Raw genomic sequence first — 25,592 nt, forward strand, 5'->3', positions numbered from 1 at the left:
CCCTGTTCTGTATGTATTTATCACTATACCCCTGTTCTGTATGTATTTATCACTATATCCCTGTAGCCAAACAGTAGGTAGCGCTCTTGTTTCACATTTGTTATAATGGCAGGTTGTAAACTCTGCTCTGCTAACAGAATCCAGATGAAATGATAAACAATAATCTGTACTACAGATAAAACTCATGTACCATCGAGGGCAAAACATCCCTTTTTTATTATGAAATTTACAAAAATATGTAAGATTTGACCTTGTTCTTATTCCTTCCCTGCAGCGATTCTTTGGGGAGCACAGAAAGTCTGGTTAATAATTAAATGGTTAATAATTGCCCATTCACTATGTCCCTGGCCATTATGTGACCCATATATATGCTTGATACATTTAAGTTTAGAATATATCACTAGATATATATCACTCTCATCATCAATATCAAATACTAGTAGGTTTTCAAAGGCCTGATGAGTTACTTTCCCTTCTAATGGCAGAAGCCATGATAAAGTGTTGAGGTCAAGCAGCCTAGTCCTTTGGATTCTACCCTCAAACCAGGGGTAGACCAGTCTCCTTTATGGCCCTGGGGCTCCTTCACTGGTCTGCCCAAGCTCTGCCTCTTTTTTTTCCAATACAGGGCCCCTTTGATCTACTGGCCACTCATATAGGTCTATGGCAGGGGTGACCAGACTTTTTCCATCAGCAATCGACCGATAACTCCTCCCCCAAGACCCATACGTACGCATTCATGCCGCACTTCCGCATCCTCGGGCTTCGTCGCGGTCCACCAGAAATCCACAGGGATCGCCTGGTGGACCGCAATCGATGTCTTGGCCACCCCTAGTCTATGGTAATCCACCCCTGCTCAAAAGTAAGGCCTTGCCAACATCTGTAGAGAGACGGTTTGGGTGAGACTTGGGCACAGGGGTTCTGGAGGCTTCAAGGGAGTTCTGAGAGTGGTTGGTTTATTCCAGTCTTCCTTGTGAGAAGCCTGCAATAATGTCAGTTGTGGTTGAACACACTACATTGTGGTCATGACTTTGGATTTTTGCCCTGTCGGGCGTGTTGGGAAGCGTTGCAGCACTGTGGAATGTGTTACAGCCCGCTATCCTGGTGAGTGCTCCCCTTTCTTTTTCTTGTTTGTGGTCATGACTAAAGGCCTATACTGGTCCCAGGAGGAAAAGCAAACAGCCCTGGGTACCAACTTACATACAGACTGATCCCCACCAGAACCAGCCACCTCAGCTGGGGCCATAGAATCTTAGCCTATACTCCAAAGTGGGATTTTGAAAGCTACGTAATCAGGTTTATTTCTTTTTCAAGTGAATGACTAGCCAGTCAGCATACAGCAATACCATGTATTTTCATGAATTGCTTACGGTGTAACACCTTCTAAGCCATATCCAAGGAATTTACTGGTCTATCCGTGTATAAGAATAAAATAATTTAGTATAAAATATCTATTGCATTGATACCAATTCCATAAATATGATTCAATTATTCGTTCTTGAGAAATATGATTGTCTAGGCCAGGGGTCCCCAACCTGTTTTAACCCGTTAGCCAATTCAAATGTAAAAAGAGTTGGGAAGCAACACAATCATGAAAAATGTACCTGGGGGTACCAAATAAGGGCTCCGATTGGCTATTTGGTAGCCAAATATGTGGACTGACAGCCTATAGGAGGCTCTGTTTGCCAGTACACCTGGTTTTTATGCAGCCAAAAGAGTTGGGAAGCAACACAATCATGAAAAATGTACCGGGAGGTACCAAAGAAGGGCTCTGATTGGCTATTTGGTAGCCCCTATGTGGACGGACAGCCTATAGGAGGCTCTGTTTGCCAGTACACCTGGTTTTTATGCAGCCAAAAGAGTTGGGAAGCAACACAATCATGAAAAATGTATCTGGAGGTACCAAATAAGGGCTCTGATTGGCTATTTGGTAGCCCCTATGTGGACTGACAGCCTATAGGAGGCTCTGTTTGCCAGTACACCTGGTTTTTATGCAGCCAAAAGAGTTGGAAAGCAACACAATCATGAAAAATGTACCTGGAGGTACCAAATAAGAGCTCTGATTGGCTATTTGGTAGCCCCTATGTGGACAGACAGCCTATAGGAGGCTCTGTTTGCCAGTACACCTGTTTTTTATGCAACTAAAACCTGTCTTCAAAAAAAATAAGCCCCTGCTTTGGGGCCAGTGGGAACAACATCCAAGGGGTTGGTGAGAAACACATTGTTCCCGAGCCATTGGTTGGGGAACACTTGTCTAGGCCTCCCCTGTCTTCAAACACAGTTTCTCCTCATATGGAGGTGCATTCAACAGTGTAGTCACTGAGTTTGATATCAAGGTACTAGACCCACTGAGAGAAAGAATTTAGTGTCAGTGTGAAACGAAACAAAAACTTTGGTCACATTGTCTCTACACCCTACAAGTGAACCACATCATGGGGCTGATAAGTCTTTTCAAGCCCCTGTGGGTTATAGGTAAATCCAATGTCTTGCAGTTTGGATTGTGACAACCAAAGCCAAGGAGAGCCTTCCAAGGACATCAACAATGATGCCATGGTGAGCTCAGCCTCCGTAGGACACAATACACAGCCCTGTTATTAGCATTTTTCACTTGTTGGCCGTTGAAGTAGATTCCAGTATACAATGTTCTCATATGGTTTGACTCCATGGGACGTGACAAGTTTACTGTATTTGCAAACGGAGAATGACTGCCTCTCTGCAAAGAATGTCTGCTCTGTATGAAGTTCCTCCAAGTGAATGTCCAATATGTCAAGACATAGCCCCAAATAGACGTCCTCCAGTTTGAAAAACGGCACTGTCGTGGAGATGTTGTGGATCTTTTTGGCGACGTCTACAGAAAAGACGTATCCAGTCCCCGAACAAAATGGAGGGTACTTGGCCCCTGGGTATTCCCTTTTACTGGCGTACCACTTGCTGAAGATATTCCTTATCGGGTACTCGTTCAGTTTGAGAAACCCAGTAAAAAAATTAGAAGACTGGTTTTTCTTTGCCAGCAGTTGGACCAGGTAGAAGGTGTTAACGAACATGTCTGAGTCGGTCTTCATCACAAACCTGGTCTCGGGACAGTGGTCAGAAACCCAATCAATGCCCATGATGGTCTTCAAGGTCAGATTGTAATAGGTGTCTATGAAAGGTCTCTGAACAATGTCGTTGTAAGTGTTGCTTTCATTAATCAGTTCTGCTTCTGCATTGATGTCCTGGTATGGGCTTATTCCCAGAAGGAAATAGGAAAAAACGAGCTTACCCTCTATTCGTCTTCTTCTGCCCCAGGTTTCACGTATTGCCATTCGCGCTTCCTTTTCATCGCGGGTGCAGGTTATTAGCAAGACCAAGTACGGAGGGGTCTTTTTGCAGTTCACCTTGGGCAGCAGAGTAAAGGTTTTATTGACATCCTCAAAGTCAACGACGTAATAAGTGTTTCTCTTGGGGCAAATGGTACAGTAATCTAGGATGAACAATGGTACAGTAATCTCGGTGAGCAAGGCCCACAACCCAAAAGCAGAAACCATCACCACTGTAGCAAAAGCCAGCTTCTTCCTCACCATCTGAAATATAAAACAAAAAGGGAGTGATAATATTGCAGGGCTGGCATTTAGTCAGTTGCCCAGGGGATAGGAAAGGCCTAGGTGTTACTGCCTCGCTAAGACCAGTCTTCCTAGGAGTGCAGCAGAAGATAGGGAGCTACTAGGGTTACCACCTTTTTTTTGGCCTTTACCAGCTAATGATATGCAGGGTGGGGGTGGGTCTGAGAATGGGCGGAGCCATTATACTAAGGGGAAGGGTTGTGACATGGCAGGGGGCAGGGTTAGACAAGGCCGGTCCTTCATTCCCGCATTCTTTTTTAGTTTTAGTTCTCTTTTATTAGACTAGAAGCCCTCAAAACAAATTAATGCTTAGAACTGACCTGACTCTACTCTGCTCACTAACTCTATTTTCTAATCAGGGCAACATCACAAGATTTTCCTTTTCTCACTAACACAGTGAGCAGTAGGTGGCGCTGTGGATTGAAGTTCATTATAATAATACTGCACAAACTGCCGGTATCATGAAAATGAAGGGTTACCTGAGTGCACTGACCTTTCTGTTCATTGGGAAACATTTTTCTTGATAGGTTCTAATTAAACACTGACATAAATTAGATATTTCACAGCAAGTTGTTCAAATATGTTGTCCCACTGAATGTATGTATATAATATTCTTATATTCCTTCTGTCCTGAGAGACAGACCCTCCCCCTTAGGTAGCACAGGAAAAAATAGCTCCATACTGGCCGAGAAGATCATGGTTCTCGACTTTGATGGAAATGTCAGTTGCCAAACCAATGCCCCTTTCTCTAACACACAATCACCTTCATGAAGGCCCAGTTCTTCATCAGAACATCAGCAGGCTAGCCTCAACAGCATGGCTTTGGAGAGGAACATCTTAGCTCACCAGGGTCTATTTCCAGAGTCTATTGACATCTTGATTCACAGCCATAGTGTCAGTACTTCCAACGCCTATTCCAGGATCCTTGATTAAAAGATTTGTCAAGGCTACTCAGAATATTCAAGCAAGATATAGAGTCTTCTAACCACCATGGGATATAAATCTGGTCTTGTCAACCTGCACATCTTCTCTATTAGAACCCACCGATTCAGTCTCGGAAGTGTCTTACTCTAAAGACAGTCCTCTTAGTGGCTCCTACATCAGCCAGAAGAGTTGGAGAGCTCCAACACTTTCTATACATGAACCCTATGTGCAATCTTTGCAGGATAAAGTTATTTTTAGGCTTCTTCTAGATTTTACACCTAAAGTTGTTTCATGACTTCACAGGCCTCAAAACCATCGATCTCCATGTGGATTAGGCAAGCCATTTCTCTTGCATACTCGTCATCTGGGTCTCATCCTCCAGAAGAAATCAAAGCTCATTCAACTTTGTCAACTTCTTGGGCAGAATAGGTGAAGGCTTCTGTGGAGCAGATTTGCCAGGCAGCCACCTGGAGCAGTGTCCATACGTTTGCAAGGCATTATCACCTAGACTTCATTTCAGCAGACTTCCATTTTGTTTTTCCCTCCCCCGTTGCTATATAATTCTCTCAGTGCGCTGCCAAAAGACAGAAGGAATGGGGGAATTTGATACCTGTAAATTCCATTTCCTTCTTGTCTTCAAAGGCAGCACGCGCCCTATTAAACGTTGCTGTGAGCGTGGCTATGTGCCTTTTGTTCCGGTAGCTGTATAATTACACTGGGGCATGTAGGGTGGGAGGTGTTTTTAGACAGGTGTTTTTTTCCTATCGCCCCCATAAGGGCGAGGGTCTCTCTCTCAGCGTGCTGCCTTTGAAGACAAGAAGGAAATGGAATTTACAGGTATCAGATTCCCCCATTCTTTTATATACAGTATGTGCAGGATACAACTTGTCTTCACACAACAACAACCAGTTCCATTGTGTTTAAAGGGGAGTCTTCTCTTCTCTAAGTTCCACTTCTGCTGTCTTTGTTTTCTATCTGCCCCCATCCCCCTTACTCCTTCTCGTTCCTGCTCCGTTCTATACTTCATTCTGTTCTTTCCCTTTCTCTACCCCTTCACTAATGCTACACAACCCCTTTCCCTTTATTATTTTACCCTTTTCTATTTTTCTTCTCTTACTCAGTGCCAGACTGGGTACCTGGGGCCCACCAGGACCATTGTTATTGGCCAACAATACACCAGAACTTACCCTAATACACCCTATCCCCAGCCTGAATCAGAGTTCCACGGTGTCTTATAAAGCAGCACCTAATCCGCCCCATATCTGACATCACTGTGGGTGGGATGGGAGCAGCTATATAAAAGATTTCGGCCGCCAGGTTTAGTTGGGGGCGTCCATGAAGACTAGGCCTACTTGACCAGCTGATACCCAGAAACTAATGTAAAAGGGGACACTAAGACCAGAGTTTCCCTTAAATGAGTGTCAGCCGCAGCTGAATTCCCCAAATGCCAACCACCAAAGCCACCAATGGTAACCATGGTAAACTGTACCAAATTGTAAGGACACAGTTAGATACCCCTCAACAGAACATGAAGCAGTAGAAGGCCTGCCAGGAGTGGAGATTATTGCTGGTCATTTAAATTGATGGTTTTGGAGACCCCACAGAAGACACTACAGTTGATCATGGCATCAATATGACTGGACTCAGAAAGCTTAACCTAAAGTTAACTGGCAACTGAGGGCATCAACTGGCAACTGAGGGCTTATGGCCAAAGCCAGACTGAAGCCAGATACTGTGCAATCAGGAAGAGAATGCTGGGATTTGTAAACTACTTACCAAACCTTTTTAATGTACATAATGAGACTGACAAACCAAGACATTATTTGGGTCTGGCAATCCAGCCATAATGAATCCCTTCAGCGAATAGAGAAACATCTAACTGCCCAACCAGTCCTGTGATACATTGCTGGACTCTGGGTCTTTTTTCAACCCTATGTTACTATGTAGAAACTATGTAGAAAGCTTATGAGGCAGTAACAGTACCAAGCAGTGCTGCGGAAAAGGGGAAAAAAGCCCCACCAGTTGCCTTCATACTATCCCAACTGGTCTGGTCTCCAACAACGTTTCTATTGTGTACGTCTGTCAAAAAAAAACTTCTGGAGCCCCAAAATACTTACCTTACAGCGCATGATGTGGCAGCTACAGATATCCAACCTGAATGTCACCTACAAAAAAAGATGAGAAATGTGTATTACAGATTAAATTGGAAGGAGCACCACTGTCCAAAACCCAAGTCGTACCTGACACCCCAAACTATGAAAAATCCTCTTTCTGTGCTACAGGCGCCATTTACAAAAAGAATGAACATACAATAAATACAAAACCAGACTGAGCAAGATGAAGTCTTACTGAAGTACCCATTGGAAGCTACTAGGGGGATAATGGAGGCAATAAAGGACTGAAGCACATGTAACAGATATTTATGCCACTCATACTACCTACTATACAATGGGGTAAACTAGAAATGGGCATAATTTCCTAAGCAGGACAGGGTTACTCCAGAACCATTATTGGAAGCACATTAGTTAGAATGGAATCCATGGAACCATCATCACAGGCAATGGACCTCAATAGCTCAGCTCAGAGGTCACATGGTTTTCCCGGGAATGGGAATTTAAACATCTTCAATCATCCCTATATCACAGTCACCCCAATGGTAAAGCTGACAACAGCAAAAAATGCTCATAAATACTGATGAGCGAATCTGTCCCGTTTCGCGGCAAAATTCGTGAATCTTTGAAAAGATTCGTGAAACGGAGAAAAATTAGCGAAACGCTTCAAAAGAAATTTTCCACCCTCAACTATTCTTTTGTTGCCAACGGCTATTCTTTTGTCGCCCACGGCTATTCTTTTGTCGCCCACGGCTATTCTTTTGTCGCGCGGCTATTCTTTTTTCACCCGCAAATATTCGTTTGTCGCCCCCGGCTATACTTTTGTCGTCCGCGGCTATTCTTTTGTCGTCCATGGCTATTCTTTTGTCGCCCGCAAATATTCTTTTGTCGCCCATGGCTATTCTTTTGTCGCCCATGGCTATTCTTTTGTCGCCCATGGCTATTCTTTTGTCACCTATGAATATTTTTTTGTCGCCCGTGGCTATTCTTTTGTCGCCCGCGGCTATTCTTTTGTCACATGGCTAATCTTTTGACACCCACGACTATTTTTTTGATGTGGGTGACAATTATTGGACGTGCGGCGAATTTTACAGCGAAACCATGCCTGGCAAAACATTTTGCCCATCACTACTCATAAATAAATCATAAATAACTGCGGGCTTTCTGATTTTTGTGCTTCTGATTACTATTTTGCCCCATTTGGCCTTGATTATTGATAAATAAGGCCCCTGGCTTTCATTGGGAGATGGGAGATACATTCACACCAAGTGGTGGTTCACCTTTAGGTTAACTTGGCCAATTCTATAAATTTTCAATTGGTCATTATTTATTTTTTATAGTTTTCAAAGTATTTGCCATCTTCTTACTCTTATCAGCTTTCAAATGGGGGTCACTGACCCCGGCAGCCAAAAACTATTGCTCTGTAAAACTACAGCTTAATTGCTATTGTTACTTTTTAGTACTTATTTCTCTATTTAAGTCCTCTCCTATTTATACATCAGTCTTTTATTCAAACCACATTCTGGTTGCTAAGGTAATTTGCATCCTAGCAACCAAAGGGCTGCTAAAACGCCAAACGGGAGAGCTGCTGAACAAAAACAGAAATCATTAAAAAACTACAAATGATAAAAAAATGAAGACCAACTGCAAATTGTCTCAGAATATTACTCAAAGGCAACATCATTCAGAAAGCAGAATTGGCCATATCTGGCACTGGTGTAAATGACAAATTGGAGAGAATGATGAATAATAAGGAATAGACATGTAGCCTCCTGTACATACGTGACTGTCTGGTTGCTAGGCTACAGTTCTCCATTACACAAATCATTCACTGACATTCGTTATTGAAAATTTTTACAGGATCATGTATCTATAAAGGCACCTAGACAATGCCCAGTACCCCATAGCAGTCAATGAGCAGCTGCAGGAATAATAAAAACAAGCGTCTAATTGGTTGCTATTGGATACCAGGCCACGGCACTTTTTGTCCCCATACTAAATAACTTCCTTTGTTGCTGGGGTTCCTAAAGGCTTGACAACCAGGTAAAGCCTTGAATGGCAGAAGTGGAAAATAATGAAGACATGGTCCTAATTTAAAGGACAAGTAATAAGAAGAATATTGGTAACAGTAGTAGCATTAATATTATCCGGTAAAGGTATAGGACCTGTTATCCAGAATGCTTGGGACCTGGAGTTTTCTGGATAAGGGATGTTTCCGTAGTTTGGATCTCCATAACTTAAGTCTGCTAAAAAATTATTTAAACATTAATTAAACCCAATAGGATTGTTCTGCCCCCCCCCCCCCATAAGGGATAATTATATCTTAGTTGGGATCAAGTACAGGTACTGTTTTATTATTACAGAGAAAAGGGAATCATTTAACCATTAAATAAACCCAATAGGGCTGTTCTGCCCCCAATAAGGGGTAATTATATCTTAGTTGGGATCAAGTACAGGTACTGTTTTATTATTACAGAGAAAAGGGAATCATTTAACCATTAAATAAACCCAATAGGGCTGTTCTGCCCCCAATAAGGGGTAATTATATCTTAGTTGGGATCAAGTACAGGTACTGTTTTATTATTACAGAGAAAAGGGAATCATTTAACCATGAAATAAACCCAATAGGGCTGTTCTGCCCCAATAAGGGGTAATTATATCTTAGTTGGGATCAAGTACAGGTACTGTTTTATTATTACAGAGAAAAGGGAATCAGTTTTAAAATTCTAAATAATTTGATAATTCCAGGTAACGGGTCCCATACCTGTATACCCACCCAAGTGACCCAATGCCAACACCTTCAGCTGGAAGCCCATTTATCTCTCTCCCTTCCTTCTAATAAATAAAAACACCCAAAGCAATAACAATAATAATGATATTTCCCAACATTCCTGTTACATTTAAGTTGCTCAGAGCTCTCCGTTGCTGCCATTAATAGCAGAAATTGCCTTTGTCTCCAGGAACAACAGCCGAGTGAATCCCCAGCGTGGGGGCCCCGAGGGGCCCCGGCACTGTTTGTTTGATTTCATTGCAATGCCTACCTGTAATTCCCTGTCGGGTTCCTTTTCAGATGTAACTGACTATACCGAGGAGTAGCAGGTTTATATGTGGTGCCACATTAGCCGCCATCGTTGCCTTGGAAATCTTGGGGGGGGGGGGGAATAAAAGAAAGATATTTCGGTTAATAGCCACCGTGACTTCCTTCTACATATACCTGCAGAGAAATCATTGTTTAATATGCTTTAATATATACTGTTACACATTGTGTACAAAGGATTTACTCACTTTGTTTATTGTTACTTTTTGCTTAAAAATAGACTCTACCCAGTAGCAAATCCTTCCTGACAGTGTGACAAATGGAATGACAAATGGGTCCAGCTTCTGTCACCTCCTATTCTCTGTAGCAAAATGCACCTCATTTCAAAAGGTATTCTGTATATGAATACACGGATTATGTAGGCGACCAATACAGGTATGGGACTTGTTATTCAGAATGCTCGGGACCTGGAGATTTCTGCAATTTTGGTCTCCATATATTAAAGGGGATGTAAACCCAATTATAACGCTGTCCCACTGCGCCCCCTAGTTTTGCTATAGAAGTTGCTGAAAAACATAATTATAGACGCAAGGAAATTCACCAATGAGAATTCTACTGACCCAAAACCTCATTATAAATGCAAGAGAAGTGACCAATGAGAATGCTGATTCCCAGCACTGTGTCAGGCCCCTTGCTGGTACCTTACATATAGGGATAATTATGGCATTTTCCCGTCATTATATGGCACAGGAATCAGACATGGGGATAAAGGGACAGACTTGCTCAGTGCTGGGAAACTGTGCTTATTGCTCCCAACTCCAATTGCAGGAACAGAGAACAGGGAGCCGGATTTACTCATCAGCTGGGATTCTCATTGGTTTTGCATTTTACTTATTTGCACAAATTGCACAAGGTGAGGCTTATAAAATGTATATTATTTTCACGATCGTTAGGAGCTCAATATGAAATGAAGCAAAATCAGTGAAAGCATCTGGAACATTAAATGCAATTAGATGCAAGCCGTAACATCCAAGCTCCATTTGTACTTCAGGGCCAACTTTGTTGATCCAGATGAAAGGAAGGAAAAACCCCAATAGGGGGAAATAAACTGATTTCTTCTATTATTATTATTATTATTATTATTAATAATAATTACATTACATTAACATTTATTTATAAAGCGCCAACATATTCCGCAGCGCTGTACAATAAATAATAATAATAATATTACAGGTATCGGACCCCTTATCCGGAAACCCGTTATCCAGAAAGCTCAGAATTACGGAAAGCCTGTCTCCCATAGACTCCATTTTAATCAAATAATTCAGAATTTTAAAACTGATTTCCTTTTTCTATGTAGAAATAAAACAGAACCTTTTAATTGATCCCAACTAAGATATAATTAATCCTTATTGGATGCAAAACAATCCTATTGGGTTTAATTAATGTTTTATTGATTTTTTAGTAGACTTAAGGTACTGAGATCCAAATTACGGAAAGACCCCTTATCCGGAATACCCTTGGTCCCGAGCATTCTGGATAATGGGTCCCATACCTGTATTAACTTTTATTTATAAAGCGCCAACATATCCCGCAGCGCTGTACAATAAGTGGGTTACATACATTGGGCATACAGAGTAACATATAAAGCAATCAGTAACCGATACAGGAGGGGAAGAGAGCCCTGCCCAAAAGAGCTTACACTCTACAATCTTCCATGGCTCCCTGTGAGGTTTAGATCAGGACTGTTCCAGCCGGCGTCTCGTTGCTAGGGTTTTAATATTCCCCAGAGAGTTTCAGGGCTCCAAGACTTCTTTGCATGGCAATAATCGTAATTTTAATTAAAAAAAAATCAAAAAATCTAGGCCCAATATGGAGAAAAAATAAAAGTGCATGATTACAGTACAGTATGGAAGGAGAATGGGTTCTACCATAATGTCTCAGAAATGAAAGTAAGTGAAATATGACAGGCCCAGGTGTAGGAAGGGATTAACCGCTACCGATCTACATTCTCTCTCCTTTCATACATGACCATTTAATGCTTTCTTTCATGTAGAAGAATACAGGTACATGACTGATGACAAATGCTTTATCTGTTGGTTCTGTACAAAAGGAATCCAGTAACATTAGCTTGTTTCAAAGCAGCACGGTGACTGAAACCTGAAGGGGGAAAGTAAACATGGGGGGAATGTATGAAAGGTCACAATATTTGCACAGTATTTAGTAACCTAAACTAAGCCAATGTTTGGTTTCAAACTGGTAACCAGTAAAGGCTACTCGCCGCTAGGTTTCTATAAAAATATATATATTATTTTTATGGAAGCGGTTACTTATATATTACTTCCATATGGATTCCCTCCCCATATGATAACAAAGTGGTGCTACTGTTATGATTAAAATCAACCAAAGTACAGGTATAGGACCCGTTATCCAGAATGCTCGGGACCTGGGTTTTTCTGGATAAGGGGTCTTTCTGTAATTTGGATCTTCATACCATAAGTCTGCTAAAAAATCAAAACAACATTATTAAACCCAATAAGATTGTTTTGCATCCAATAAGGGGTAATTATATCTTAGTTGGGATCAAGTACAGGTACTGTTTTATTATTACAGAGAAAAGGGAATCATTTAACCATTAAATAAACCCAATAGGACTGTTCTGCCCCAATAAGGGGTAATTATATCTTAGTTGGGATCAAGTACAGGTACTGTTTTATTATTACAGAGAAAAGGGAATCATTTAACCATTAAATAAACCCAATAGGGCTGTTCTGCCCCAATAAGGGGTAATTATATCTTAGTTGGGATCAAGTACAGGTACTGTTTTATTATTACAGAGAAAAGGGAATCATTTAACCATTAAATAAACCCAATAGGGCTGTTCTGCCCCCAATAAGGGGTAATTATATCTTAGTTGGGATCAAGTACAGGTACTGTTTTATTATTACAGAGAAAAGGGAATCATTTAACCATTAAATAAACCCAATAGGGCTGTTCTGCCCCCAATAAGGGGCAATTATATCTTAGTTGGGATCAAGTACAGGTACTGTTTTATTATTACAGAGAAAAAGGAATCATTTAACCATTAAATAAACCCAATAGGGCTGTTCTGCCCCCAATAAGGGGTAATTATATCTTAGTTGGGATCAAGTACAGGTACTGTTTTATTATTACAGAGAAAAAGGAAATCATTTTTAAAAAAAAGAGGGGACTCAAGGAAGATTAAGTAGGTAGAAGTGAGCATAGGTTGTATGGACTGAAAAGAGGAGGGACAGGGATTATGAACATAGTAGAGGTGAGGACAGAAGAAGAGGAAAGTGATGAGTGAAACGCGTCAGCCATCAGGAGGGAACAGACCAGAAAGAACGCAGTGGAAAAAGACATTGGCTAATGTACTTTTTCTCCATCGTGACTGGTTTGACTCTCCTACGATATTTCTGTATAAACGCAACACAATATAATACACAGCTCCTAAACAATAACATTTGTAACAATGGTTACTCCAAATTCTCTGTAACCAAGCAGACTGTGGCTTCCTGGCCATACTGTGACTTGTGCGTGTGGGGGAAGAAAAGCCATTATTCCATTCCAATCCCTTCAAGAATGAGTAGAACCATACCAACTGGCAACTGTCAATACAACTGTGCAAATAAAGTCAACTGTTTACGGATGGATTTTATGGGTTTCGCTTCATACATCAAGCTTTGTAATATTGGGAGTCATTGAATTAAATAGTTGAGTTGAGTTGAGTTGAAAAGAGACCAAAGTCCATCAAGTTCAACCCCTCTAAACGAACCCCAGTGCATATATATACACGCACCTATACAGACCTATCTATACACTCACATATATAAACTATAAACACCTATATTAGTGATGAGGGATTATTTTGCCAGACATAGATTCAAAAATTTGCTGAGTGAGGAAAAAGTTGTGGTTGCATCTCAATAATTACTTTTATTTAGTAATATAATTTACCCAGTACAGTTACAGTAATGAGGTTAGTAATATAGTCCCATCAGAGCAGTGATCCCCAACCAGTGGCTCAGGGGCAACATTTTGCACCCCAACCCCTTGGATGTTGCTCCCAGTGGCCTCAAAGTAGGTGCTTCTTTTTGAATTTCTGGCTTGGAGCCAAGTTTTGGTTGCATAAAACCCAGTGTAAAGCCAAACAGAGCCTTCTATAGGCTGCCAGTCCATATAGGGGCTACCAAATAGCCAATTATACCTCTTATTTGCACCCCCAGGAACCTTTTTCATGCTTGTGTTGCTCCCCAACACTTTTTCCATTTGAATGTGGTTTATGGGGAGCACAGTGTAGTAGTAAACCAGTAGTAATGAGGGTAATAACATAGTGTACTTACAGTGCTGAGGTCAGTAACATAGTAAAAGCAGAGTGGTGAGAGCGGTGAGACTATTTTTTTAAGGATCAATTATTACCCAGCTAAAAAAGATTACCGCATACCTTGATTATGTAGCTAAGTGTACCAAAATTCTCACTGGCTAATCATTAATCACTGGTTTCCAGACAACCATGTATCGGGCTGATTCCATTTCATCGCTAAAGCTTGTATTGCTATAGGGTTTACTCTTTATAGGTCCATTGGTAGATACATTGGTAGATACATTGATAGATACATTGGTAGGTACATTGGTAGGTAAATTGGTAGGTACATTGTTAGGTACATTGTTAGCTACATTGGTAGGTCCATTGGTAGGTCCATTGGTAGGTCCATTGGTAGGTCCATTGGTAGGTAAATTGGTAGGTCCATTGGTAGGTACATTGGTAGATACATTGATAGATACATTGGTAGGTACATTGGTAGGTAAATTGGTAGGTACATTGTTAGGTACATTGTTAGCTACATTGGTAGGTCCATTGGTAGGTACATTGTTAGGTACATTGTTAGCTACATTGGTAGGTCCATTGGTAGGTCCATTGGTAGGTCCATTGGTAGGTCCATTGGTAGGTCCATTGGTAGGTAAATTGGTAGGTACATTGGTAGGTACATTGTTAGGTACATTGTTAGCTACATTGGTAGGTCCATTGGTAGGTCCATTGGTAGGTCCATTGGTAGGTACATTGGTAGGTAAATTGGTAGGTACATTGGTAGGTACATTGATAGGTCTATTGGTCGGTACATTGGAAAACAATATATTGTTTTTTTTCAGGACAACTTAAGCTTTCAAAATATGGTAGAATTTTGGTGTAATTCCAATTCTGTAACAAGATATAGGCTTTTAAATGTCTAAACAAATTTTAAAAAATCACATTTTCCATAATATAAGCACACATACCAGAAACAAAAAATATTTTATTCACAAAAATACAACTGATTTGGAAAGTCCCATGTCTCCTGAACGTGCCAATACCAAATATATATAGTTTTATGGAGATTTCTCACTTGTATAGGTCAAAAACTCCCAGCAGTACATTACCAAATTCCCAAAGCACTGCTCCAGAAAGCTGCATACTTTAGATTTCAAGGCCAAAAAATCCACTAACAGAAAGTTTATCCCAGAAAATTACACATTTCTGGAAAGAACAGATTCTGGGGAATACAGAATAGGCACAACTGTCTGTCTACTCCAAACTACCAAGTCGCAATGCTTTCCTAAAGTTATTGTTTTTTATCAAAATTTGTGAAATTTTTTAAAAATCACTTCAAAGCTTCCAGTCTATAGTATCTTATCTCCTACAGGTCATAAAGTAACCAAATAAATTACCCTGAACACCCCACTGAACAGTTTGATGCCCAATATGTATAGGTTTAGCTAAGTATGTGGCATGTAGGGGCCCCAATGTGAACATACCCCCATATGATCTATCATTTCTGTCATTTCAGCTCCTGCAAAATCAACACATTTACATCATTATATGTGGGATAAAGCTAGTATAAAGTATGCTCACCCCAGAAAGCCATATATTTTTGGAAAGTACACATTCTCCTGAATCTAAAATGGGTACCCGTGTCTTTCTACCCCAAAGTACCAAGCCACAAAGCTTTTCTAAATGTAGCAATTTTGATGACATTTCCAAAAATCCCCTCAAAGCTTCCACTTTGCAGCATCTTATCTCCCACATAGCATTAGGTACCAAGATAAAACACCCTGAATTTGAATGCCAGGGGTCCACTGAACAGTTTGATACCCAATATGTATTTACCCAAATATGTGGCATGTAGGGGCCCCAATAGGAACATACCCCCATATGATCTGCCATTTCAGAAAATCAACACATTTACATCCTTTATGTGGGATAACGCTACAAAAAAGTACACTCATCCTAGAAAGCCATATATTTTTGGAAAGTACACAATCGCTCGAATCTATAATGGGTACACATTTCCTTTTACTGCAAAGTACCAAGCTGCAAAGCATTCCTAAGTTTGCCAATTTTTATAATATTTCAGAAAATCGCCTAAAAATGTTGCAGTTTGCCGCATTTATCTCACACAATTTCTTGCGTACAAAGGCAAATCACCCCAAATAGGAACACCTAAGGTCTACTGAACAGTTTGATGCCCAATATGCATAGATATACCAAAGTCTGCGGTATGTACTGACCCCAAAATGAAAATAGCGCATAAGGATTTCTTGTCTGCCAACTCAGCTTTTGCACACAGAGCCCCCTGTCAGTGTATTATGTGCAGTAACCCCCCCCTAACTATACACAGACGCCCAGAAAACCATATATTTTTGGAAAGTACACATTCTGATGAATTCAAAATAGGTAAAGTTATTGTTGTACACCAAAGTTACACCTGGCAAAGCTACGCTAAAAACAGATCAGGAACACTTATACAGGGATAAAATGCAATAAACACACAAACACATAAACCACAAAAAATGTGCAAATCAGCAAAACAACAAAATAAGTCACACAACAGTGTAATTAGTGGTCAGAATATCTGATCCAATAGTCACGCTGTCAAAATAAACAGTTTTTAGGGAAAATAAACTAAAAATGAGAAAAATGGAAAAAAAAATAATTATCCAAAAAAAAAAGTTTGTGTGTACATATGTAAAAGTAGTGTGACAGTATGTAAGTGTGTATATGAGTGTATATGAGTGTGCAAAATGAAAAAAAAAAAAAAAAAAGTGCTAAATTGTGTGCTGTATGTAGGTATAAATGTATGTAAGTGTGTAAATCCAAAAAATAAAACACACTTACCTGTCCAGAAGCAGGGATCACATGGCAGTCTGTCCTGCTGCAGTCCTGGTGAGTGGGGGGGGGGTGGGGGGGAAACAGGAAGCGGGGAGCAAGCGATTGTGTCTGCTGCTTGGGGGCAGGGCACACATGACAGCCCCCCTGGCTTGTTGCCCAGGGGGCTGTCATTGCTTAAAACTCTTTATCTGCCAAAAGATGTACGGCGTACGTCACTGGCAGTTAAAGGGTTAAAATGCAAGAAATCCCCCAATGAGAATCCCAGCTGATGTGAGTAAATCCGGCTCCCTGTTCTCTGTTCCTGCAATTGGAGTTGGGAGCAATAAGCACAGTTTCCCAGCACTGAACAAGTCTGTCCCTTTATCCCCATGTCTGATTCCTGTGCCATATAATGACGGGAAAATGTCATCATTATCTCTATATGTAAGGTACCAGCAAGGGGCCTGACACAGTGCTGGGAATCAGCATTCTCATTGGTCACTTCTCTTGCATTTATAATAAGGTTATTGGTCAGTAGAATTCTCATTGGTGAATTTCCTTGCATCTATAATTACGTTTTTTACCAACTCCCATAGCAAAACTAGGGGGCGCAATGGGACAGTGTTATAATTGGGTTTACATCCCCTTTAAGCCCATTTGCCTAATAACAACTCCGTTGGGTGGGGACGGGGGAATCAGGTGAGGCTGGGGGAGTATAATTCCTCGGTACCAGGTGTTACCTGGTTATTTGTTGTACCATCTGTTATACCTGAAAATGCTCTTACACAGGGGCTCATTTCCACTGTTATTTATATACTATAAAGAGCTGGTACCATGTTACATGTGTTTATTATATAGGGGCCGGGGGGGGGGGGGGGGTTGGGGAGCATGTTACATGTGTTTATTATATAGGGGCCGGGGGGGGGGGGTTTGGGGAGCATGTTACATGTGTTTATTATATAGGGGCCGGGGGGGGGGGGGTTTGGGGAGCATGTTACATGTGTTTATTATATAGGGGCCGGGGGGGGGGGGGTTTGGGGAGCATGTTACATGTGTTTATTATATAGGGGCCGGGGGGGGGGGGGTTTGGGGAGCATGTTACATGTGTTTATTATATAGGGGCCGGGGGGGGGGGGGGGTTTGGGGAGCATGTTACATGTGTTTATTATATAGGGGCCGGGGGGGTTTGGGGAGCATGTTACATGTGTTTATTATATAGGGGCCGGGGGGGGGTTTGGGGAGCATGTTACATGTGTTTATTATATAGGGGCCGGGGTGGGTTTGGGGAGCATGTTACATGTGTTTATTATATAGGGGCCGGGGTGGGGGGTTTGGGGAGCATGTTACATGTGTTTATTATATAGGGGCCGGGGGGGGGGGTTTGGGGAGCATGTTACATGTGTTTATTATATAGGGGCCGGGGTGGGTTTGGGGAGCATGTTACATGTGGTTATTATATAGGGGCCGGGGGGGGGGGGGGGTTTGGGGAGCATGTTACATGTGTTTATTATATAGGGACCGGGGGGGGGGGGGGGGTTGGGGAACATGTTACATGTGTTTATTATATAGGGGCCGGGGGGGGGGGGGGTTGGGGAGCATGTTACATGTGTTTATTAAATAGGGACCGGGGGGGGGGTTTGGGGAGCATGTTACATGTGTTTATTATATAGGGGCCGGGGTGCGTTTGGGGTACATGTGTTTATTATATAGGGACCGGGGGGGGGGGGGGGGGGTTTGGGGAGCATGTTACATGTGTTTATTATATAGGGGCCGGGGGGGGGGTATGGGGAGAATGTTACATGTGTTTATTATATAGGGGCCGGGGTGGGTTTGGGGAGCATGTTACATGTGTTTATTAAATAGGGACCGGGGGGGGGGGTTGGGGAGCATGTTACATGTGTTTATTAAATAGGGACCGGGGGGGGGGGGTTTGGGGAGCATGTTACATGTGTTTATTATATAGGGGTCGGGGTGGGTTTGGGGTACATGTGTTTATTATATAGGGACCGGGGGGGGGGTTTGGGGAGCATGTTACATGTGTTTATTATATAGGGGCCGGGGGGGGGTATGGGGAGCATGTTACATGTGTTTATTATATAGGGGCCGGGGTGGGTTTGGGGTACATGTGTTTATTATATAGGGACCGGGGGGGGGGGGTTTGGGGAGCATGTTACATGTGTTTATTATATAGGGGCCGGGGGGGGTATGGGGAGCATGTTACATGTGTTTATTATATAGGGGCCGGGGGGGGGTATGGGGAGCATGTTACATGTGTTTATTATATAGGGGCCGGGGGGGGGGGTCTGGGGAGCAGCACGGGCTGCTGTCACACAGCCCTATACTATTGTTACATACGGCATCCCTTGCCCACACACAACCCCTCAAATACACCCCAATGGGGCATAGACCAGTCCTGTTAGGCTGCAATTGTATTCACATATATACCCTCATATATACCCCAGGCAAACAGACTGACTAACCCACACAAACATTATCATTATATTCTGTTATTGTGCACTTTTTTCTGCATATAAACCATAAGAGAAAAATATAATGGGACAGGCACAAGTAGGGGTGGAAAACGGAGCTGCTTAGGGCCCATTCAATTTACAATTATTTCATTGGCTAACGCTAAATCTACTTACGGGATAGAAGAATATTCAACTGAAAACTCACAGCTCTCATTTCCTCCAAATGTTTTGTGCGCACGGGGGCTTCCTCAGGATGTATGAGTGCTCCCCCCCCTTAACCCATTATAAACCTACTAGTTAACCCTTACAACAATGAAAAAGTCATAAAAACCAATTCTATAGGTATATATGGTATTTCCAACCACCTCCACCCCCTGAAAAAACTGGGGTCACATGAATGTACCTCTACATCAATTCTAAGACGTTTAAAGGTGTTGTTTACCTTTAAATTATCATTTAGTATGATGTAAAGTGCTATCTGGAGACAATTTGCAATTGGTCTGCATTTTGTATTACAGGTATAGGACCCGTTATCCAGAATGCTCAGGACCAAGGGTATTCTGGATAAGGGGTCTTTCCGTAATTTGTAAACCCAATAGGGCTGTTCTGCCCCAATAAGGGGTAATTATATCTTAGTTGGGATCAAGTACAGGTACTGTTTTATTATTACAGAGAAAAGGGAATCATTTAACCATTAAATAAACCCAATAGGGCTGTTCTGCCCCCAATAAGGGGTAATTATATCTTAGTTGGGATCAAGTACAGGTACTGTTTTATTATTACAGAGAAAAGGGAATCATTTAACCATTAAATAAACCCAATAGGGCTGTTCTGCCCCAATAAGGGGTAATTATATCTTAGTTGGGATCAAGTACAGGTACTGTTTTATTATTACAGAGAAAAGGGAATCATTTAACCATTAAATAAACCCAATAGGGCTGTTCTGCCCCAATAAGGGGTAATTATATCTTAGTTGGGATCAAGTACAGGTACTGTTTTATTATTACAGAGAAAAGGGAATCATTTAACCATTAAATAAACCCAATAGGGCTGTTCTGCCCCAATAAGGGGTAATTATATCTTAGTTGGGATCAAGTACAGGTACTGTTTTATTTCTACAGAGAAAAAGGAAATCAGTTTTAAAAATCTGAATTATTTGATTTTATGGGAAAGCCCGTCTATGGGAGACAGGTTTTCCATAATTTGGAGCTTTCTGGATAACGGGTTTTCGCATAAGGGATCCCATACCTGTATTTGTTTTTGAATTATTTGGCTTTTTGTTCAGCAGCTCTCCAGGTTGGAGTTTCAGCAGCTATCTGGTTGCTAGGGTTAGAGAGGGTCCAGAGAAGGGCAACTAAGCTGGTAAAGGGTATGGAAAGTCTCAGTTATGGGGAAAGGCTGGCCCAGTTGGGTCTGTTTACACTGGGGAAGAGGCGCTTAAGAGGTGACATGATAACTATGTATAAATATATAAGGGGATCATATAATAACCTTTCTAATGTTTTATTTACCAGTAGGTCCTTCCAACGGGCACGAGGGCACCCACTCCGTTTAGAAGAAGGGAGGTTCCATTTATATATTCGGAAAGGATTTTTTACAGTGAGAGCTGTGAGGTTCTGGGATTCCCTCCCCGAATCAGTCGTACTGGCTGATACATTATATAACTTTAAGAAGGGGCTGGGTGGATTCTTAGCAAGTGAGGGAATACAGGGTTATGGGAGATAGCTCTCAGTACAAGTGAGGGAATACAGGGGTATGGGAGATAGCTCTCAGTACAAGTGAGGGAATACAGGGGTAGGGGAGATAGCTCTCAGTACAAGTGAGGGAATACAGGGGTAGGGGGAATAGCTCTCAGTACAAGTGAGGGAATACAGGGTTATGGGGGATAGCTCTCAGTACAAGTGAGGGAATACAGGGGTAGGGGAGATAGCTCTCAGTACAAGTGAGGGAATACAGGGGTATGGGGGATAGCTCTCAGTACAAGTGAGGGAATACAGGGGTAGGGGAGATAGCTCTCAGTACAAGTGAGGGAATACAGGGGTAGGGGAGATAGCTCTCAGTACAAGTGAGGGAATACAGGGGTAGGGGAGATAGCTCTCAGTACAAGTGAGGGAATACAGGGGTAGGGGGGATAGCTCTCAGTACAAGTGAGGGAATACAGGGGTAGGGGGGATAGCTCACAGTACAAGTGAGGGAATACAGGGGTAGGGGGGATAGCTCTCAGTACAAGTGAGGGAATACAGGGGTAGGGGGAATAGCTCTCAGTACAAGTGAGGGAATACAGGGGTATGGGAGATAGCTCTCAGTACAAGTGAGGGAATACAGGGGTAGGGGAGATAGCTCTCAGTACAAGTGAGGGAATACAGGGGTAGGGGGGATAGCTCTCAGTACAAGTGAGGGAATACAGGGGTATGGGAGATAACTCTCAGTACAAGTGAGGAATACAGGGGTAGGGGGGATAGCTCTCAGTACAAGTGAGGGAATACAGGGGTAGGGGAGATAGCTCACAGTACAAGTGAGGGAATACAGGGGTAGGGGGAATAGCTCTCAGTACAAGTGAGGGAATACAGGGGTATGGGAGATAGCTCTCAGTACAAGTGAGGGAATACAGGGGTAGGGAGATAGCTCTCAGTACAAGTGAGGGAATACAGGGTAGGGGGATAGCTCTCAGTACAAGTGAGGGAATACAGGGGTAGGGGAGATAGCTCTCAGTACAAGTGAGGGAATACAGGGGTAGGGGAGATAGCTCTCAGTACAAGTGAGGGAATACAGGGGTAGGGGAGATAGCTCTCAGTACAAGTGAGGGAATACAGGGGTAGGGGAGATAGCTCTCAGTACAAGTGAGGGAATACAGGGGTAGGGGAGATAGCTCTCAGTACAAGTGAGGGAATACAGGGGTAGGGGGGATAGCTCTCAGTACAAGTGAGGGAATACAGGGGTAGGGGAGATAGCTCTCAGTACAAGTGAGGGAATACAGGGGTAGGGGAGATAGCTCTCAGTACAAGTGAGGGAATACAGGGGTAGGGGAGATAGCTCTCAGTACAAGTGAGGGAATACAGGGGTATGGGGGATAGCTCTCAGTACAAGTGAGGGAATACAGGGGTATGGGAGATAGCTCTCAGTACAAGTGAGGGAATACAGGGGTAGGGGAGATAGCTCTCAGTACAAGTGAGGGAATACAGGGCTATGGGAGATAGCTCTTAGTACTAGTTGATCCAGGGACTGGTCCGATTGCCATCTTGGAGTCAGGAAGGAATTGTTTCCCCTCTGGGGCAAATTAGAGAGGCTTCAGATGGGGTTTTTGCCTTCCTCTGGATCAACTAGTAGTTAGGCAGGTTATATATAGGCATTATGGTTGAACTTGATGGACGTATGTCTTTTTTCAACCCAACTTACTATGTTACTATGTTACTAGGGTCCAGTTTAACCTAGCAACCAGGCAATGGATTGATAGAGATACAGGAATATGAACAGAGGTGGGTATAAATAGAAAGATAACTAATACAAAGTAACAATAACAATACAATAGTTTTTGTCTGCTAGGGTCAGTGACCCCCATTTGAAAGCTGGATAGAGTCAGAAGCAGGAGGCAAATATTTAAAAACTAAAAAATGAAGACCAATTAAATGTTGCTTAGAATAGGCCATTCTATAACATACTAAAAGTTAACTGACGATGAACCAACCCTTCAAAATGCAATAAACATGCTCTGAAATGCTACATTTACACCTCCATTTCCAAAAAAAGTTGGGACAATGTAAATAAAAAGAGAACGGGACAATTTGCAAATCATTGAAATCGCCAAGCGAGCGGATCTTGTCCTGATATCCCCACCTACGGGTGGTCGATATCGGGAAAATGTAGGCTAATTGGCACTTGGCTCTGGGGCCAAACAATCGAATTCCAACGGCGGCAATGGGGCAGTCGGTTTGGGGACCACATCAACGAGCCGATATGGTCCCCGATCCGACTGAATCTTTAAACCTGCTCGATCGATATCTGGCCAATTTCAGGCTAAATATCGGTCAGGTATGGCTGTCGTTCCTGCCCCTAAACGGCCGATAAGCTGCCGAATCGGTCTGAGGGACCCATATCGGCAGCTACAATCGGCCCGTGTATGGGGACCTTTAGGTTCAAAACCACGTCAGTTTGGAAACTCTTCGTGCTCCCTGGTTGGAGAAATTTATTGCAACAAAAGCTACAAGTTTCTCCACAATCATTTCCTTCCTGCATCTCGGTGCTGGGTGCTAGTATATTCTTATCCTTTGTCATTCACAACCCCAAATTGGATCAGCTGGAATTATCCTCCGCTGTTTTTTTAATACCCGTCTAATTTATCTACTTGAAGTATTAATGCTACTGATCCTCTCTCAAACTTTCTGTTGGCCCTATTACTAGATAAGATTGTTTCCTGCCTCTTTCCTCTGTTTGTTTTTAACATTTATTTATTACATTTTCAATCTGACTAAAACACAAAAAAAAGGCAATAGTGGTAAAACAAGAGACAGGGGAAGATGAAGGTAAAAAGGAAGAAAAGAGTGAGGAAGAGGGAGAAGGGGACATAATTACAATAAATATCAACTGTAGAGAAGGGATAGATCAGGAACCCCCAACCTTTTATACCCATGAGCAACATCCAAATGGAAAAAGTGTTGAGGAGCAAAACAAGCATAAAAATGTTCGTGGGGTGCCAAATATGGGCTATAATTGGCTATTTGGTAGCCCCTATGTGGATTTGTAGCCTACAGAAGGCTCCGTTTGACAGTACTCATGGGTTTTATGCAACCAAAACTTGCCAAGGCAGGAATTCAAAAATAAGCTCCTGCTTTGGGGCCACTGGGAGCAACATCCAAGGGGTTGGGGAGCAACATGTTGCCCCTGAGCCACTGGTTGGGGGATCACTGACCTACACCAATAAATGATATTTGATGAAGGACATGGATAAAAAGTTGTTTCCAGTAACCCAAATAAATAAAACCACCACCAGCATGTCCTACCGAGAACACTAACTCATTAGTGGGCAGTGGAGTTTGCCCTTCCTGCCCCGGTCAAGCTTCTCTTTATAAATTATAGGTCTCTGCATCAGACAACAACTTATCATGTTCAGCCAAATAACTGTCTCTGATTTGGACCACTGTACAACCCCCTTAAGTATGGTACTGTATTTTCTTACACTTCCCAATGCTTTCCTTTCATTACAAGATAAATTACCAGGCTGGGGATACAAGAATTTAGGCAGGTTCCTCTATGGTAGCATTTTACCATTTTGGTTCCACATCTTTCTGGGAAAGGAAGACCCATCAGGGACATTTTTAAGATCAGGTTTCCTAGCAGATCTATAAGAAAGGTCTTCCTTCCATAAACACAACTAACACAGAGAAAAACATTTCCTAAGCTCACCAGGAAAACGCGTGGTCAGGGTGTACCTGCCCCAGACCTTCAGCCAAGGGAGCTGAAAACATAAAATGTAGGAATAGGCGATGGGCACCCCAAGGATCCACACAGGTCTCTAAAATCTCTGTAGCCTTATGTGTTTCATGCTTCCATAGGCTGCTTGCTAATAAGAACTTCTGAAGAACATGCAAGCCTATAGAGATGTTTCCTCAAATAATTTTCTCCAATAACACACAAAGGGGAAATTATTTTATGGTAAATATCAGTAAAACCTGACGTTTTCATAATGTTTGTTACCTTTAGATGTAAGAGTTTTGGCCGCTGTGCCCTTGTTCCTTGTGCCCTTCTTAAGGAACAAGCTCTTTGCTTACACCTTCAGGCGCTTATCTTTTATTTGCTTATGGTAATGACTTCTGATCACACTCTACTTTTCGTGGCTATGAGTAATGGAGAGCTGTGAGAGCCAGACAGATACGAGACACCAAAGCTGATCCACACCTAGTTCTCCTCATATCTTCTTTTCTTGCATTGGTTTCCAACTTTTAATGTCACAAGCGAGGGGTGCAACATGTTTCATGTCATCAAGGGCAGATTGGAATAAAGAGAAAAGAGCCGGTGCGCCTATAGTTCAGATGGAGAGGGTCATATCTCAAAATTCTAGGCAAAAATAGCCTATTTTATAATGTAATGGGGGGGGGGGGTCTGCCATCTTCTGACAAAAGTTAGCCCAAATGAAAGGTGAGCTAGTGGGACCCCTATCATGGTAGGCCCTGGCCAAGTGCCCCTTTTGCCTATTTATTAAAATGGCTGCAGGTGTAAATGCAACACAATAAGGAAATGTATGGGACTGAAGGTAGGTACCCATTTTTCAAGTAGTCCCCTAAGGCTTTGGCCAGCTAAGTAGGCCCA

The 25,592-nt window shown here is 42.3% G+C and overlaps 1 protein-coding gene across 3 annotated transcripts in view; it reads right to left on the bottom strand.

The window, feature by feature from the left end:
* Positions 1-2,167: 2,167 nt before the first annotated feature.
* b3galt5l (beta-1,3-galactosyltransferase 5-like) overlaps positions 2,168-25,592 on the bottom strand; it is a 51,294-nt gene continuing 27,869 nt past the window's right edge. For all 3 annotated transcript variants that reach the window (XM_031896548.1, XM_018091391.2, XM_031896547.1), the window contains exons 2-4: positions 9,676-9,778; positions 6,641-6,688; positions 2,168-3,560 (exon numbers count right to left, since the gene is read on the bottom strand). In XM_031896548.1, the coding sequence (XP_031752408.1) occupies positions 2,592-3,560; positions 6,641-6,652 (981 nt within the window). In that variant the 5' untranslated portion in view covers positions 6,653-6,688; positions 9,676-9,778 and the 3' untranslated portion in view covers positions 2,168-2,591. The remainder of the gene's footprint in view (positions 3,561-6,640; positions 6,689-9,675; positions 9,779-25,592) is intronic.

This window comes from Xenopus tropicalis, chromosome 2 (genome assembly GCF_000004195.4).
Source record: "Xenopus tropicalis strain Nigerian chromosome 2, UCB_Xtro_10.0, whole genome shotgun sequence".
Classification (NCBI taxonomy): domain Eukaryota; kingdom Metazoa; phylum Chordata; class Amphibia; order Anura; family Pipidae; genus Xenopus; species Xenopus tropicalis.